The sequence below is a fragment of the Dipodomys merriami genome, unplaced genomic scaffold, assembly GCF_024711535.1.
Source record: "Dipodomys merriami isolate MVZ:Mamm:240054 unplaced genomic scaffold, mDipMer1.0.p SCAF_25, whole genome shotgun sequence".
Classification (NCBI taxonomy): Eukaryota; Metazoa; Chordata; class Mammalia; order Rodentia; family Heteromyidae; genus Dipodomys; species Dipodomys merriami.
Genome location: NW_027203937.1, coordinates 7,986,458 through 8,006,405, shown reverse-complemented (window position 1 = coordinate 8,006,405; position 19,948 = coordinate 7,986,458). Strand labels below are relative to the sequence as shown.

The 19,948-nt window shown below is 36.8% G+C and overlaps 1 protein-coding gene across 29 annotated transcripts in view; it reads right to left on the bottom strand.

Annotated features, from left to right (window-relative positions):
• Dlg2 (discs large MAGUK scaffold protein 2) overlaps positions 1-19,948 on the bottom strand; it is a 2,075,786-nt gene that overhangs the window by 499,651 nt on the left and 1,556,187 nt on the right. For all 29 annotated transcript variants that reach the window (XM_070034861.1, XM_070034862.1, XM_070034867.1 and 26 more), the window contains 2 exons: positions 4,147-4,291; positions 982-1,120 (listed from right to left, as the gene is read on the bottom strand). In XM_070034861.1, coding sequence (XP_069890962.1) covers positions 982-1,120; positions 4,147-4,291 — 284 coding nt within the window. The remainder of the gene's footprint in view (positions 1-981; positions 1,121-4,146; positions 4,292-19,948) is intronic.

Below are 19,948 nucleotides of genomic sequence, written 5' to 3'. Positions count from 1 at the left end.
GCAATGGGTAAAATGTGAACCCATTTAATAAAGTCAGTGTCAAGTCCCAGTTCAATCTGAGAATGTAACTGTCTATATTTTCATGGGTGTGGACAGGGAATGACAGGTTTGTGGCCAACTGTCACACTAGGAACCTCAAGAAAGGTCACTCAGGAGGGAGTTGGAAGGAGGTTCTTGCTTCTTCATTATATTTGTATTCTGTCACTCAATGTAATAAGCATATTTTTTGAAACAAAACCATTTGAAAATATAAAGAAAATGTAAATTTAAAAATATTTATCCACTCATTCATTCATTGAATTATTCATCATACAATATTCATATAATCCTTACTGGTGAATTAAATAAACAAAGTTGGTCTTCTCTGTGAACTGTCAGAACTGACCTGTCAGAGGAGTGCTATAGATATGACTGTGCTTGTGCCTGAGTATTTTAGCCTATGCTTCTAGAATTGGGCCTTGTTCCCCTTTGTAATAAACAGTATATGAATTTCAAACCATTTTGGGTTAACGTCAATCCTTTACCTTCTGCCTATAGGTAGTACACAGAGAGGAGCTTCTGAATCCACTGAACTAAAGGTGGCCCTTGGTGGCAAGAATATGGAAATCGGAGTCACAGAATCAATTTCAATTAGGATCTCAACTAGCTAGACAGTGATTCTGGTAGATCATTTTCTGCCTTACAAACATCAGCCCTAATTTTGTCCCTTGACAAACTTCAGATGGCTGTAAAGCCCAAATAGGGTATGTCCTGGAAAGTCCTAATACATCACACAGTATGTTCCTAAGTGTATATTGCTAAGTGTATGTTACTATTTCTCCTACAAGTATTTGTAGGCTTCCACTGAGGCAAGACTATGCTAAGTTTGAATGACACTCAAAAGCTTGAAGTTACTGCCCCACGCAATATCTGACATGTTAGGTAAATGTGATTACTTTCCAGTAGCAAAAGCAAGGCCCCAAACCAGCAAATATATCTGACCTGGTGTAGTCATCTTCAACAAGCATGTGCTTTGCAATTGGCGAGTACCTTCCTGGAGAGATGGGTGGCAGGGAAGTTTTGTATTCTAAAGTGCCATTGTTGCCAGAGAGTAGATGGTTTTCCATTGGTGGAGAATAAGCTAAGAGAAAAAATAAAATATAGAAAGAAAGTGAAACCTGGTATGTGGGTGATTCAATGTGTCATTGCTGTACTTCAAAGGATGCACTAAAAACGCAAAGGTTTTGTACATGCCAAGAATTTTCTTGTCTTCCAAGAGGGGCATAGTTGCTGATGATTTGCATTTAATATATACAAGTACATGGTGACCTTTAGTATTGGAAAGATGTAGAGTTATATTTGTAACTCCAGTTAATATAATTAGGTGATGAGAAGAACTGAAGGGGAACTACAACACACAGTCTCAGAACGATGATTCATTTCTCTATTGAAATAAAAATATTAGCTTTCTAATTGTGAGGCTTCCATTCTTTTCACATAATTAATATCCGATCATTAAAAGCAAAAGTCTCCTGAGGAATAAGTTCTTGTGTAAGACTTCCTCCCAGAATATAATACACTTTTATCAGAGAAAGGCCAGTTACTCTGGATGTTCTTTTCCATTTCTTTTTTCTTTCTTTTTTTTGGGGGGGGAGGTCAGGTCATGGGGCCTGAACTCTGGGCCTGGGCACTGTCCCTCAGCTTCTTAGCTCAAGGCTAGCACTCTACCACTTGAGCCACAGCGCCACTTCCGGCTTTTTTTTTCTTTTTGCTTATGTGGTGCTGAGGAATCGAATCCAGGGCCTCATGCATACAAGGCAAGTGCTCTACCACTGAGCCACCTTCCCAGCCCCTCTTTTCCATTTCTTGTCCCTAATTCATTTCCATTTTAAGCAACTGGCAATATCTTCTCATTGGGGATCCTGTCTTCCTTGTCTCCTCAAACATTTTACATGTTGAGTTAAAGTAAACCCTTTGCAAGTCCAGCGCTGGCCATGTTTTCTTGCTTAATTGTTCATCATTAAATTCTTATACTAGATAAAGCATAATTTTCCCCTTTACATTCCTATAGTGCCTCCTTCACATATTCTTTCATCTTCAAACAAAGTCATCCCATTGATATCTGACCTTTTTAAACCATATAAAATATTTACAAGTTCTGTTTTTCATTTGTTACTGCTTATCTTATTTTGGATGTAGAAATCTCATCATTCTTCAAGGCATTATTCGATCTTCTGCATAGAGGTTTTTCCCCTAATCTTCTAAAGTCAGATTATATATCTCTCAATTTTGAGACTCTAAAGGTTATTTTAAAATTTTTTTCTAGGGCATTCCCAACTCTCCTATCCTACCAAATATTGTTGCTATTAAAATACCTGAATTCAAACCAAGCTACTTGAAGGCCATGATTATATTTCCTCTGCATCTTCCATTTTACTTTACAAAGTATGCCATATATATTGTAACTTAATACACATTTTTTGAATTGATTAGAAACCTTTTCATCTTTATTTTTCTGTTTGACATTGACCTCATATGCCATGCTGAAGTGACTTAGAGTCTCCGTAGGCTGATTTTCATAATTCATTAAGCTTGGAAAAGTTAAAGGAAAATAGTTAAGATTTATTTAAGCCTACTCCTTTCTTAGAAAAGAGACAATTTGTGGGTTTCTTTTTTGGGGTGGGGGAGAGGATATTTTAGAATTATCATTAAGAAAAGCAATAACTAAGGTAATGAGCAGGTAAGAAAACTATGCAATCTTTACATTTCTCTCAGGAGAAACATCTGAATCTGAGAATATTTTGCTTAAGATCATATTACTAAATGGCAGACATTGGGCATATTCTGAATTCCCAGAGGCACAACTGAACTATCAAAATTTCAGAATGAGAAAGCATACTTATATCAACACAACTAGCACTGCCTTTACATAAGCAAGCAAATTGCTTCCAAATTGAATCCTCAAAGACAGAATCTCCAATAAGGTTCATCATGAACTGTTAAGGAGAAGACAAAATATGGGTCTCATGTAAGAGTGGAACTGTAAGGTCATCAGCGCAGTCGCTCATGCCCTAGAGCCCCCTAGAACCACGCCCTCAACCCAAATCAAGTGTCATAACTGATTATTTTCTCTTGCTTCTTGCAGGATAACAATTTCAGGTAAAGGGAAGAAGCACTATGGTGATGGAGGAGGATGATTTCCTCTTCAAGAGTAAGACCATCTTCCTCAGGAAGAAGCTCCGATACAATCCTCCTTCCACCTCTCTTTCTCTCTCCTTCTTTCCTGTCCTCTCCTCCCCTCTCCTCCCCTCCGCTCTCCATCTCCCCTCTCCTCTTCTTCCCTCCTCCCATCCTCTCCTTTACTCCTCTTTCTTCCTTTCCCCCCTCCTCTCCTCCCTTCCCCTCTCCTGTCCTCCCTTCCCCTCCTCTTTTCTCTCTTCCCTCCTTTCCTCCCCTCTATTCTCTCTCCCTGACTTCCCCTCCCTGCCTTCCCCTCCCCTCTCTTCTCCTTCTTTTCTTGACAGAACTGGAATTTAAATTTGGGGTCTTATACTTGCACTCTACCATGTAAGCTTTGGCCCCAGCCTCCTTCCCTTAGTTATTTTTCAGATTGGGGTTCTTGAACTTTTTTTTTTTTTGCCTAGGCTGGCAAACCAAAATCATTTCAATTTTTGACTCTTAAGTAACATGAACTGAAAGTGTAATACTTCTGGTTTATTTTATCAGCTTTTTCCCTTCACTCTGTTGCCAGTAAGATCTAAATTAGGAAGTGGAAGTGTTATGGCATGAGGTCAGTCATGTTTGAGATAAACACTCATAGAATACATTGCCCCTACACTATGGTAATAACCCTCTTCACAACACATTATAAATATTAATAAATGTTAACAAGTGGTGATTAACTATTAAGTTAATAATGAATGCTGATTATTAATCTTTTCCACCACAATACATTTGCCACTCATGAAGGTGCCCCACCTCTAAAACTAACCAAGGTCCAGAAAAGAAATTTGGGAAGAAAATACAGAATATTCTCTGGACAGTGTTTCTAGACTCTGTGTAAGAGTTGAAGGTGCAAGCAGAGGGCTTTGACAATGAATGGTTCTATAGAATTTCAATTTTAAAGTTGACATGCTATTAAAAGGTGACACAAAGCATGGTACTTACAGTGAGTAATATCAGGTGGACCATAAGGATCAGTCATGTAAATGGTGGTGGGTTTGCCAACTTTTAGATAGACTACATCAGATGTATTCTTCAGAATTGCTACTGCCTCTTCATGTGTTACTTCTTCTAAACTATAGTTGTTTACCTAAAAGGGAAGAAATTAATATAGAGTTAAACCTATGAAGTTGAAGAGAAGTACTTAAACAGGATTAAGCCTGAAATTATGATCCCATTTAAGGATTAAATTGCAATAATTAACAAAGGTATTTGTATCACACTTTCTGAGAATAGAGGTATTAAGCATTAGCCAAAGCATTAGCCAAAGCAGATTTAATTAGGGATTAAACTCAGGACCTTACACATTGTTAGTCTAGCACTCTGTCATTGAACCAAATTTCCAGACATGAGGATATATTTTAAGGAAAGAGTAACTGATGCTGAAATATAAAACTTTTGAGTACATACACTGATGCTATAAAATAAGGTTGCCTCTATCTTTCCCTGTGAGAAATTGACATATTACAATGGACGTCAGAACAGTAGTTACAGAAATATTTTATCTTAATGTGTTATTTTTATGTGATTAAAAAGTAATACATATTAATTTAAGAAAAAAAAAAGAAAATTGGAAACCCAAAAGTCATCTCCCTGCTTGGATATATTCTTTAAGCAATTGTGATCATTTTATACACACTGTTTTAGAAACTGCTTTTTAAAACCTAGGGTGGGTTTGACTATAACATAAATGCACTTAGACAATATGACTTTATTACTATTACTACTTTAAGTGTTTGTACAAAGGAGTTACCATGTAATGCCCACATGAACACAGTGCATATGGATCAATGAAACTCCTTTCAAGATTCTCACCCATCCTTCCCTGCTTACCCTTTTCCTTCACACCTCTTGATTTGTAGGATATACATTGAATTCTTGACTGCTTTCCCCTTGCTTCTCCTCTTTATTCTTCATGTGTTATTTCTTTATTCATCTACCTCTTTCCCCTGATCCCACTCCAGAACTCAGTGTAATTCTTTAGAGAGTCAAAGTTCAACAAGACAACATGATTTTTGTTTGCCACTGGAGCATTGTGCCACATGTCTATAATAATGACAACGCAGCTTTTATAAGTACATGGTCAGCAACACACACACACACACACACACACACACACACACACACACTCCAAAACTGTCACTGGGCACTGGTGGCACATGCCTGTAATCCTAGCTACTCAGGAGGCTGAGATCTGAGGATCATGGTTTGAGGCCAGTTCAGGCAGGAAAGTCCATAAGACTCTTATCTCCAATAAACTATTTAGAAAAAGCCAGAAGTGGCCTTGTGGCTCAAATGATAGAGCACTAGCCTTGAGTACGAAGAGACTCTGGACAGTGCCTATGCCCGAGTTCAAGCCCCAGGATTGGCAAAACAATAGCAAAAAAATCCCACCCACCCCCAACTGCAGTAAGTACATGTTTAGTTTGTTTCTAATATTTTTGCTATTATAAATAATATTGCAATAAATACATTTTTCATATTTATATGTAATTTTAGTAATTTCTTTGGGATAAATCATATTTACTTGATAATTAGACCAAACTGTATTAACAATATGATGCTTTTTTAACATCGATTCCCAAAGGGCCTTTTGGAAGAAGAGCCAGTTTACTCTTGTTTAGCACTAAATGAGATCTATTTCCCTAGTTTCACAGATTTTGCATTTTCTCAAACTGTAATTCAAAGCCAGCCCAAACAGAAAAGTTCCTGAGATTCTAATTAAACAGTAAAAAGCTAGAAGTAGTGATGTGGCCCAAGTGGTAGAACACCAGCCTTGAGGAAAAACAAAGAGCCAAGTGAGAGCATGAGGTCCTAAGTTTAAGCCTTAGTACTGGCACACTTGCATACACACACATACACACACACACACATACACACACACACACACACAAACACACACACACACACAAACACACACACACACACACAAACACACACACACACACACACACACACACACACCACAATTTCCATCAGAATAACATTCAACAATTTAACATGAATCTGTTTTTCTAGTTTCTATTTTTCCAGGGTGGTACATATTAAACCCAGGACCTTGCACATGTTATTATTGATCTATATCCCCAGACCTGAGAATTAATTTCAAAGAAAGAGTGCTAATGTTGGAATACAGGGCTTTGGAGGTGAACAAGTTCAAGTGTGCTGTTTTGCCATCAGCATCAACAACAATGCTCCTTTGTTTCTTGTACATGGAAGCCTTTAATACAGTATGATTCTTACTTTACTAATACAGGGTAATTCCAACTTAATGGCATTGACCTTAAAGTAGCTCTCTACAGTATTTCTCTGGTTTCAATATATCTTCAGAAAGACAGTCACTGAGGAAATAATATTAGAAAGTGTTTTTAATATTATTATAAATATTATTACAAATATTATTACAAATATTATAAAGTCTTATAAATATCCAGGCTATACTTGGCTACTATTCATTTACAGAGTGATTCTTGAGTAATGTTCTGTTGAAATGTTATAGAATTGGTATAAAAGAGCAAATTGGATCCCTATTTCTGAGAGGAATACATTCTATGACCCTAAACAAGTGCTTGAAACTGAAGATAGCATTGATTCCTACATATGTTGTTTTTTTCTTATACATCATATTAGGCTAAATTCCAGTTTACAGACCAGGAGATAAATATAGCAAGTGATGAATAACTAATACCAATATAGAAACAGTATAACAATACACCTCTATTCTCAGCATCTCTACTCCGTATTTTGGGGGACATGAAGTAAAATAGGATGAATTGAACACTAGTACTACAATACGATGACTGTCAATCTAATAACTGAGATGAGAGGGAGTGATTAGCAAGTATATAACGTGTGAATAAACTGCATGAAGGGCTGACTCCTAGCTCTAGTAGGATGGGGCAGAGTAATGTGACATTTTGTCTCATTACCCAGAAAACTGCACAACTTACAATTGTTTTTTCCTAAAAGTTTTTATTTAATATTTTTTGGCTTACCGTTGACTGAGGATAATCCAAGTTACAGAAAGCTGAGTTGTGTATAAGTTGTGAATATACTTTGTGTAATCTTTAATTTGTATTTTATTATACAAAACCTGGCCACACTGTTATTTATTATTAATTTATTTTTCTCATGTTGTTATATAAATACCATGTGCCAGTTAATCTTTTGTGTGGTGTAGCCCATGATAGAAAGCCTGGAACTTTGGGAAGTTGAACCTGACTACGAATACTATTAATTCTTCATTAAGCTGTAAGATGTATTGATGTTTCTTTCTCATTCTCTTTCTCTGTTTATACCTCTCTCTCTCTCTCTCCTCTCTTGTTTCTTTATCTCTTTACTTTCTCCATCTTCTCTTTGCTTCCTTCTTGCCCTCCAGGACTTGAATGCAGGTCCTTACATACATGCTAGGCAGGTGCTCTAGCACTGGTCTACTGGCTCTTACATTTTTCTGGTAGACAAGTGGTGTTTAGACAAGTGGTCTTTTCTTAAATCCTTTCATATGTCCAGTGACTGGCATGAGTTTATTTATTCATCAAATGTTTACTACATACCTGTCATGTATCTTCTAAATAGTAGACACAGTGGTAAACAGTAAGATTAATAATCATCAGAGCAAACAGTTATATAGCCTGCATTAAATGCCAAGTACTATTCTAATTTATTTTACATATATTACCACAACTCAAAATAGCTTATCAGATCGTGAATATAATTACTTGGTGGCTAATATAATTACTTTTACAGCTGGAAGAAGCATATCTCCAGGAAGTTAAAAAAGAACACTTTCAAAATGCCATTGATTTGATAAATGGTAGATGCAGAATTCAAATACGGCTCCAAGGCCCACACTCTTAATCACTCTATGAAGCTATGATGCTTCTTCCAAATAAACACAGTTCCTAGTCTCCTCAACCCATATTCTAACTGGACACAGTTGTTTGTGGTGTGAATGTTTAGTTGAATAGACCCATGAAAGGAGGGAGAATTTAGAGAGATTACAGTATGGAAAACATAGATGGTAAAGGCAGCTAACATTTATTTAATATTTTCATAGCATATATTTGAAGAGCACTATGTGATATATTTATGTATCTATATGTATATATGGTGGTATTAAAGTTTGAACCTAGGAACATTTGTATATAGGAGTATTTGAACCTTGTACTAAGCCTAAGGCCATTTGAGCTATGCCTCCTTTTCCTCCTATGCCATTTTTAGATAAACCATATTGATGACCTTCCCTATATTTTCATGAAGAGGATACTAATAATTAGTCCCACATAATAGATGAGTAAAATGGACGTTATTAGAACAAAGTGGTCACATAGCCTCCAAATGGCAAGGCCATCAGTACTGTTTTGGGCCTCGAGAAAGATGTAAATGAGACTGTCATATTTATATCTTGGGAGTGTTCTTTCTTTAAACTCTAGAGCTTGCTTATAGCATCTATCTATTTTTCTTCCCATTTTCTTCTTAAAGGCTAGCACTCTACCATTTGAGCTACAGCGCCACTTCCGGTTTTCTGGTGGTTTTTATTGGAGATAGGAGTTTCACGGACTTTCCTGCCAGGGCTGGCTTTGAACCTGTGGTCCTCAGATCTCAGCCTCCTGAGTAGCTAGGATTACAGGCATGAGCCACCAGCACTGGGCTCCCATTTTCTTCTTTTAGGAGCATAGGTTCTCTTTCCAAGTTGATATATATATCTGCATATATATATATATATATATATATATATATATATATAAAATATTGCAAAAGACTACAAAAGTCCAAGTGATCACTCTATTTTTTGTTTGTTCCTGTGGTGAGATTATAGTCAAAGATTAAAAAATAAGCAAAAAAAAAGAAAGTAGCGTAATATATCTCATCATTCTTTGAAAACAGTCTTATCTGTTTCATTAATTCCTAATTTGGGGGCAGTACCTCTTGTGCCCAAACGGTTGATAGTTACAAGATTATACAATGGTTTAAAATTCACATGAAAGTGGTGTTCTTTCTCTTTCTTTCAAAAATTGTGGTCTTAGGCAGCTCTGAGAGTTGTAAAAATGACCCCACAAGTGTCTATATTGAAAAAAATACAAGAGAAACAGAATTTGGAGGTAAAACACAAAGGGGAAGAAAAAAAGCAGTGGAAAATGTTGTCAAAGGCTGAAAACCTAAAGTTCTGTTTCTGACAAGATTTCATCGTCTTTCTCCCCAGAGTGCAAAAAACTCACAGCTTGTGAGATTATCAGCACAGGAGAGATGTGGGCAGAGCTTTTAAAATGGTATTCTTTGCCATTTTTGAGGTGGACAATGAAACAATCCAGAAAACATTTCCTCCATGTGCTGGCAGAGCACTAGGAAAAGAGACTAGAACGCAGACGGGAAAGAGAAATTAACAGTGGCAATACTCGTGGTTATTCAAAATGGTGTCGTTTTATGTTTTTCTTTGACTACATTTGTAGACATTTTAATTATGGAACAGGCAATATCATTTTAAGTGGAAACTTAAAAGCTGCCCATGAATTTATTAAAAAACAGAATAGAAGCTGGGCATCCAGCCTCTTACTTTGTGTCTATACCCATTGACCCTAGCCATTCTCTCCTGAAGTCACTTTGCAACCACCTCCACAAAGTAGAGTACTTATCACTCGAAGCATTTTATGAAGAAAGAAAAGCTGCCACTCAGACAGGTAACAAACAACTTCTCATCATTTTGTGGGCTACAGCTCACCCACCAAGCTACAGTGGCCACCTTGTTCCTACTCCCTGCAAGTGATAACCCTTCCTGTGACAAGGATCCAGATAAGGGTCAAGCAGTCCATGCCTGTGACTGGGAAGATGGAATCCCTGTGTGGACCTTTTCACATCAACCCCCAATTCCCTTTGTGTAACTTAAGGCTGATATCTGTACCCTCAATGATGGCTGAATGATGTACTCGAGTGCAATCTTCTCATGGCTGATGCATATTAACTCTCCTTTCTATGACCTTCACAAATTCTCTTTATTTGGCAAATTGATATGAGTTAGTAGAAAGTTGACAATTGGGGAATTTTGGCCTCTACAATTTAAAGATGGCAGGATAAGCTTATAAACCAAAACCTGCCTGACAACAAAATGGGAGCTGGCGGCTACAAAAGAAGGAAGAAGTATTGTACCTGTTAAGTAAGGGCAAAGGACAAGCAAATGAAACCAGAACATTACAAAATTAAGAAGAGTGAGGGAAGGGGTGGGGAGGGGAGGGATGGCTGAGAATGTTGAAAGGAGTGACATTAATCAAAGTGAACTGTATTCATAAACTGCTTTGTTAGATGACTACTTCTTTGTACAACTACTTAAAGATAATAGAAAAGCAACAAAACAATAAACAACTCCTCCTTTCCCCCCAGAAGAAACATAAGATATTACATCTTGGCACCATACCATAAGGAATCACAACCCCATCTTCAAGGATCTCAATTATCTCTGTTTGACCCAAGAGCCATCTTTGTAACACTGAAGAAGGTACAAGATGGTTGCAGTGTTGTCTTGCTCATGGTGTATCTATGTCACATACTCTCTCTATTATATTTGTTTTCTAATAAATTTTCCTTTCATCTTACGTTTATATCTTGCCTGAATTTTTCTCTTGCCAGACACGAGAACCCAAGGATGACTTAGCTGCTCTGAATTTCTAGTAACATATTTGGTGCACTGGTTGGGGGTTTTGAGATTAAGTATGTCTTTTTCTGACATGTATTCATAGAAAAGTAGCAATATGAAGGTGGGTGGCTGTATCTTACTTAGGAAACTCCTGGACATGGGCCTAAGTCTAAATACTCTCTTTTTTTGGCAATAAATGTTCCTGCGAGGCATGAGTGGCTCATTTCAGTAATCCTATCTAACTCAAGAAGCTGAGAGCTGAGGGTCCTGGCTTAAAACAAGCCTGGGCAGGAAAGTCTTTAAGACTCATCCCCAATTTACCAGCAAAAAATTGCAAGTGTAGCTATAGCGTAAGTGGTAGAGCGTTTTGCAAAAACGCTACGTGACAGTACCCAGGCACTGAGTTCAAGCCCAAGTACTGGCATGCACACACACAAACACACACACACACACACACACAGACAGAGCACATGGTTTTACATTATGTAGTTGAGATTCGGACCCTGGCCTTGCTTGGTACTTCCTAGCTCTGTGACCTTGGGAAAGTACCTTTCTAAGCCTCAGCTTTGACATCTATAGTAGAGACAAGACAGTCATTTCTTAAAGTGTTATTGATTGGCATGTGTTGGCTTATGTGAAGTGACAGGCATATCAAATTGCTTAATATTCCTTTTTTTCCCCCACACTACTATTCCTGTTAGCATCCATCTCTTTTCCTGGGAAACAGGGTTTCTTGGTGGAAATTTTCGCTGATCATTTTCCTGTAAACATCTGTGAACTGATGAGTTTAATTAGGGTACAGCTGATGAGGCTTCTGTGTGGTCTTACAAAAAAACATCAGAATAGTATGGGATCTGGACCAAAAAGTACTCTTTTGTGCTGAAGTCTTTAAAATGTTTCTCACCAAAGTGGGTTTGTTTGGGTTAATTATGTGTGTTCATTGTCCTATGAACTCTCCAGATAAAGGGCCTACAGCTGGGGATGATTGTATTCACAGGGAAGGGGCATTGCACTGATTGGCTAGCTGCTCTTGTCATTGCTTTTCATTGTCTTTTTTTTTTAATGTGCATCGAGTATCTGTCTATCATGGTGAACACTGAACAACTGGCCTTGTTTCAGGAAATAAGATGTTCATTTGAGTAAAGTGCTCTCTGTGGGATGCATCCTACAGAAGGGCAGTGTGCAGCCTGGCTATCCATTGCCATAGGAAAGAGGATTGGGCCGAGTGAGAGGTTGGGGGTAAGATGACTCATTCTCTGGAATAGAAGAGGAAGCATAGGATTGGAGCACAATGGACAGAATGGTAAACCAGCTGAAGAAAAAGATGCCAGGTGACTTGCAAGAAGGGAACATGGACAGTTTGGTGGAGATTCAAATGAGTATAAGCAATCACGTATGTAAGAATGCAAAGGTGGGAGGTGTGGGGGCAGGAGAGGTTGTAATAGGAATGCATAATGTCTAGTTTGCAAGTACTTTCCTGTCATGTGCTTGCAAGCATATCAATGTGGTGGAACAAAGCAGAGGGTGATTAGCATAAAAGTTACCTAAGGCACTAATTCAACGAAATGTGGGACTAGAAACACGGACAGAAAAATCACAAACTCTAATGTTCATTTTCAAAAGTATTTGATCATTAGACTGGAAGGACATGTCAATTCAATTCAATAATACCAATGATGTGAAAATATGCAAAAAAACAAGGACAAAAATCTCTGCAGTATATTGATATAAAATATTATAATAAAACTTATTTAAAATAATTGTCAATAAAGCAGAAATAGGCTGACTTGGTATCTGAATAATCAGTACTTTCTTGTTTTTAATCTTTTCAGCAATGGCCATGGGTCAGAATAATAAGAGCAAAACTAACTCTATTTGAACAAAAAGAAAAACCTCAAATGAGAAGGGACGAAAAGACCAGTATCCTAATTACGTGCCACATATAGCATAATCCATGTGTAATGACGCTGATCAAGACATATTATATAAATAAATTGATGTGTTGAATTGAAAGCATTTGCACACTAAAGATAATGAAATAATAGTTTTTAAACAAAGGAAAAAGAAGTTAGCTTTTATGCATAGTGAATAGATTTATAATTACTAGCTACAAAAATATATATGAAACCATAGAGCTCATACAAATGAAGGTTCCACTTAATTTTAGTTGTAAGTATTTTGTATGTGTTACTTTAAGAACATGATTCATATTAAAGCTTGAAAAAGATAGAGTTAATAAAAAACTAAATGTTCTTGAGAGTTTCATGGTTTTGATTCAGTATATGTATACATTTACTACAAGTTCATTTTCCTATACAAAAATGGGGATGATCCTGAATTATTTACTGTTGACTTATTTGTGTTTGGGAGAAGGAATAATACTATGAATTTGAAGAGACCTGGAGTAAAATAAAGCACTACACAAATAGAAGTCAAACAATCATAATCAGATATTGAGTTACTGCTAGCGGAAATAGCTTTTACTTGTCCCAGGATTTTTCTGTGGTAGTTGTCATCCCTACCTAATATAGTAGTTAACTTGCAGTTCCTCTTTCTACTTTGAAGACTGACCTTCTCAAGGGCAGTGATTAAATTATCTTCATTTATTGAATTCTCACCCATGAGACATTACAAATATTTGGAAGTTAATAAACATTAAAAAAACTAAATAAGCTTAAAATAATGGTTGTGTCATATCAAAGGTAAAGCAAGATTCCCCCTTTTGTAGACAGAATGAGGCATCTTACAAGGTTCTATTTCACCTTTGTGTTGAGTCAGAAAGGTGAGAGATAGGAATGAAGGTCATTGAAGAAGCAAGATCCATTTATTTGATACTTGCTCTATGCCAGGCATGGGCTATAAGGATGGTAATCTGATATGAAAAGTGAGCTCCAGGTCACATCAGCTAATACAGTACAATCAGAGATTTAGTAATGTGAATTGTTCTCCCATTAATCATGAATGCATTTTTTATTCCATAGAAAGAGAATGGTTAAGGAAGAATGCTTATTTTGATTGCCTGGAATGTTTTCCATAGCATTTTTCATGAAAATGGACAGTATGGTATAGACCCCAGGGCCATCCACTGCAAACAGGGAGAAAGCTTGAACTTCTATTTGCATTTTTCGATTTCTACTTCTTGTGTATATTGTGTACAATATGTGAATAATATATTAACATAGTATGACATTAAAAGTATTTTAAAATGACATAACCTGTAAAACACGTTGCATAAATAGGTTTGCTATATTGAGCTATAAGCAAAATTAAAAAAAAAGAATCAATAGACAGCTTTAACCTGAAATAAAATATGTCATTGCAAATGAACATTGGATAGTGCCTGGGCACTGTTGCTGAGGTTTTAGCCTCAAAGCTAGTGCTCTACCACGTCATTCACAGCTCCACTTCCCACTTTTTTGGTGGTTAATTGGAGCTAAGAGTCTCATAGACTTTCCTGCCTGGATTGGATCCAGATTGTGATCTTCAGATCTCAGCTTCCTGAATAGCTAGAAAGACAGGCATGAGCCAACTGCTTGGAGTGAAAGGTTGACTATTCACAACGATTTCCAAATCCTTGCAGAAATTTCCTAAATGGCCCTCTATTATAGCCTCACCTGCATGAGGAGCACTACTGGATTTGTTTCTACTAGAAGCAATAGTAGCAACAAGGAAGTGGGCTAGGGTGGGGTTAGGTCAAGACAGGGCTTATTCATAAGACAACTGCACATCAGAATAACTTAGAAAATTTAAAGTTAAAATATGAATATGGTCCCCTATCTCAGAGGTTCTGTTGAATTATTCATGGTTAGTAAGAGACTGGATCTTACCACTGTTCAAAAGCTGATCGTGATACCAAGGTGCTACTGGGGCTGCGAACCAGTCATTCCACTCATTTACTATTTCTCTATTTTTTTTTTTTTGGCAGTTGTGGGGCCTGAACTCTGGGCCTGGGCGCTGTCCCTCAGCTCTTCAGCTCAAGGCTAGCGCTCTACCACTTGAGCCACAGCGCCACTTCCGGCTTTTTTCTTTTTGCTTATGTGGTGCTGAGGAATTGAACCCAGGGCGTCATGCACGCAAGGCAAGCACCCTACCACTGAGCCACCTTCCCATCCTTACTTACTATTTCCCTTTAAGGAAAAACGATATGGGACTCCTACTCCATAAAAGGGATAAACACTCACACTAGTTTTTCTTTTAAATGTCAAGTAGAGGTTACAAAGAGAAAAAAAGTCTAAGATTTTTAAGCCTTACATTATAATATGACAAGAAGCTCGACAACTAACAATAAATGGTGTCCTTGTAGAGAAAAAAGATGATCCTGGAGTCAAAGTTTCTGGTATTATTCATAAAAGGTGGAAAAGATCATATTTCTATAATATATTTGGCTCTGTATATCACCTTATCAGGATAGAAGAAAAACCAGTGTGTGAAAAGATATGTTAGAATTTGAAATTTTTCAATGCTGTTAACTTTTGACCACGTGTCCCATGAAATTCCAGATGATCGATAATCCATTCAGTCTAGCTACTAGTAGAGTACAAAGTAATCAGATGTTCCTGTCACTCCATAAAACTGTACAAAATTCTAGTATCACATTATCAGGGGAAATTTTGAAGGAATATTATTCTGCTAAAGATATGTATACCATATATTTGGTGACCCATTGAACATCAGAGTGATCTGACAGTTGTCATCTTATTGAAACACTAAGAGGCTTATTGAGGAAGATACAGATAAGATTAATTTCTCTGCTAGCAGAATAATGCAAAGGTCAGACGTCACAAAATTTCCTGGAGTTTTTAAAAGTAGGAACAAGGTTATTAAGAATCACAGAAGTTTTAAGTATAATCTACTTAGAAAAGATAAATGAATATGTGATACAACTTACTGCAGAAGTAATGGAAAATGTGTAAAACATTCTAAAAATCCAAGAAGGGGAAAAGTGGCAATGTAAAACCCTTTGAAACATGTGTGGAATAGGAGTTAATCTTATTTTTCTTCTTCCAAAGGGCAGAATTGTGAATAAAGAGAGAAATTTACAAGAAAATATGTTCTAACATTATTTTGTTCTTGCTGTTCAGGTGCTGGGGCTTGAACTCAGGGCCTGGATGATGTCCATGAGCTTTTATGCCCAAGGCTAGCACTCTACCACTTTAACTACAGCTCCACTTCCAGCTTTCTATGGTAATTTATTGGCGATAAGAATCTCATCGAGGGCTGGGAAGGTGGCTCAGTGGTAGAGCACTTGCCTTGCATGCTCCAGGCCCTGGGTTCGATTCCTCAGCACCACATAAGCAAAAAGAAAAAAGCCGGAAGTGGCGCTGTGGCTCAAGTGGTAGAGTGCTAACCTTGAGCTGAAGAGCTGAGGGACAGCGCCCAGGCCCAGAGTTCAGGCCCCACGACCAGACCCCCCCCCAAAAAAAAAAAAAGAATCTCATCGACTTTCCTGTCTGGGATGGCTTTGAATGGCAATTCTCAGATCTTAGCCTCCTGAGTAGATAGGATTATAGTTATAAGCCATAAGCACTTGGCTCTCTAACATCATTTTAAGGGAAAAATAGCCCTGCTAGTCATATGGTTAACATTTTTTTGTTAACATATGTTAACATTTGGGGGATGTATTAAGTTCTCTATTGTTAGAGGAGTCCTGTCAGAAGCAAGGGACTTCACAAGGTGGCTTTTTGGCAGGATTCTGATGCACCATATAAATGTAAGTGGCAATTTAACTGATGGTTTTGCTGGGTCTTACAAATTAACTAAAAGTTCTTAACTTTGTATCGGTGTGCTTTCTCACCTGAGGTATTCTCTTTTGCAGTCTCTTTACAATTATCTCTTTGTAGAAGAAAAGAGAAGACTGAGTGAGAAGCATCTTGAATGGAGGCAAACTCTCTCAAAACAGGCAATTCCTTCTTCTTATCTTGCAACAAGCAGTCAAAAACAGACCACTTTATTCCAGTTCTGTTCTAGTAATAAAATGATTATACCTTCTCCAGAATTCTTCCTTAGTACAAAGATTGAGCTGTAGTCAACCAGGCCATACCTTTGAACTTGAGGTTATTCGATCTCTATACCTTTCTCATTCCTTTTCTCCAATTCTCTGTATTTAATCTGAAGTCAATGTCGGTACCCTTGAAATACTGAAGTGCTCTCTTTATGTATCACAGGACTGCCATATCCCTTTATTTGGCATATGGGAGGAGTGGGGGATGAGTGGCTGAACCTAACTTGAGACTTCTAGAAATTGGTCTAAAAACCCAGATTGAAATAAGATAACATGTAAGACAGAAACTTTTCAATTTTAAGATATAAGGAGTTCTTAAAGGCTGGGAATGTAGCTCAATAGTAAAGTGCTTGCCTCACATGTATGAGGCTTTGGGTTTGATCTCCAGCACCATAAGAAAAACAAATACAGATAAATGAAAATTCTTTGAAAAAAAAACATACCTAATATCAGGTAATACCTCACATGATTGGTATTTTATTTGAGAAACTAAAAGTGTCTTCCTAAAGCTCCAAAAAAGCTTCCTGCAGGGGAAATGTTAGGAGACTTCCTGAATTATGGGTACCAGGCACAAAAACCTAAGGAAATTAATGCAGTCTCTTTTTAGTCCAGTGTACTTATAGAACTCAGGGTGAATGATATCCTGGGGAAATTTTTTTTCTAAGAAGTGAGAGAAGGAAGTGTTGCAAATTGCTTGAGAAAGAATAGCATATTTAGGGAAGAATATTCCCAATGTAGTACAGCTGGTAAATCACAGACTAAATCATTTTGGTACTTCCTTTGGAGGAGGAAGAAAGAGAAGTTATGAATATAGGGTAGTAAAGAGAAAAGGGTGTGTTAAAACTGGCCAGGGAGCACAAACAAATATTTTTGGGTTGAAGCAAGATAATTGGTCCATTTGGGTAGCTTCGCTGATTTCTGTCTGTAGTTTTATTCACTGTCAAGAACATTTTTCTTTCAGAATATCACAAAGTGAATATTTTCTTTCATTTCCAGATTCAGCTTGCTAGTTGCCTTGGAAATACTAATTATGTTTTTCTTATATAAGCAAGAAGAGAACTATTATTTTGAAAGGTTCTTAAAAAAACCTATGCCTTAAAACTCACAACAGTTAAGAGTTATGTCACATCTATTTTTGAAATAATTACATCTAGAACGAATATGAAGCAAATTATAATGGAAAAGTAGCATGGTGCCTGAAAAATCCTTTGGAAGAACTATTTGTATGGAGTTTTTTTTTTAAATAAAGAATTTGAAAATAAAACAACAATTTAAACAACTTCAAGAAATCAGCACAAACATTTAGCATGATTTAATAATAGCAGCGGCTGAAAAAAAAAGCCAGATCTGTTGTCTACAACCAAACACTTACAGAAGAATGTGTGCAAGGTGACACTAATTGCTATACAATGCAATTATTACTTGAAAATAAAATTTTCTTCCTCATTTTTCAATGTGGCACAATGTAGATGGTTACCACAGTTATTTCATTCCTCACTCAACATTTCAGGCAACAAAGTTTATATTTTTGAAAGAAGTTATTCAGGTCTCCCACCCCAATAGCAATTTTTCATATAATACCATAAGAACTGAATTTTACATCAAGAGAACAAATCAAAATTTCAGAATTTCCCCATTATAAGAAATGGCAATGACTTCAAGTGATAAAGAAATCTAGGTTTCAACTTTATTTTTCCATGTTAACTGGTCATTATTGCTATTTTTTTTTTACCAGAATTGTTTCATGGCAGAATTTCTTTCTGAATAATCACTATCATCTGAGATATAACTGGTAGATATTTGCATACTAGTTAATGTAATTAATAAGTAACTGAATAGTGAACAAAAGAAAGAACTGGTTAATTCAAGAAAACAAGCAAGCCAAGTGTCAGTGGCTTATGTCTGTAATCCTATCTACTGAGGTGTTGCAATCTGGAGATTGAGGTTCAAAGATAACCAAGGCAGAAAAGTCCCTGAGATTCTTGTTTCCAATCAACCACTAAAAAGCCAGAAATGGAGTTGTGGCTCAAGTGGTAGAGAGCTAGCCATGAGCAAAACCACCAAGGGCCAGCACCCATTCGAGTTCAAGCCCCAGTACTGGCATTTAAAAAAAAAAATCAAGAATGGATGGAAGCCAATAGCCTTGATTGGAAATCCAATTCTTTCTATTTATTAACCCAGCAACCATGAGCAAGTTAGCAAGTCTCTATTTCATTTTTCTTGTATGAAATACGCTATTGTAGGAAATATATGTTATATTACAAAAAACATTTCAAACTGTATGTGGGACAGAGTAAATACTAAATACATTTTAGTTATCAAGATTATAAGTCTTTAGATAATACCAAGATCGTTAATAATTATGAAATTAGACTACTAGTATTACAGACAAGCTTTCTAGAATTTAGAGAAATATCATAGCTAGACATAATAAATATAAACCTCTGGGGTTCAACTTCTGAAACTTGAAAATATTCCAGAAATTGCTTTTCTGTATAGCTCAATCCTCCCAAATACTTCTTCCAATGGCATAATTATCCCTTAATGACACAGATATAGCTCTGTTTATTGATCTATCTGTTGTGAATTTTCTACATATGATTATTACTCTGTAAATTCAGCATATCATAGATCATGGAAATAAAGTAATTTTATCAATGTAGTTTCAAAATATTTTCATATTTTCGATTGCTTTAATTTTACTTTAGTTTATCCATGACTTAGTCAGAGGGCCTGGGTGTTCATATCAGCCACTGCCCAAGCCCCTGAAGTCCATGTGAGCCAGTGAACAGCTTTGACCCTGTCTGAGGAAAGAGTAGAAAAAAGGGATCTCTTTGCACACGTGACAGAATTTAGGAAGTCTGTGTCTTTGTAGACTGAACAAAAGACCATGGATACACATAATCAATAAATCCTAGAATGTTCCTTTTGCCATGTTAAACCAAAGCAGTCTAGAAATAGTAGTTGGTCTCACTGACAGGAGATGGTTTTGATTAGAAGGATAATCTCTCATTTCCATGCGATGTGCATCTAGGAAAACTGGTGATAGTATAGATTTCCATTTGAAAGTATCAACAAATCCAGACATTTTTTTTTGAGATCCCCTCCCTTGAAATCTT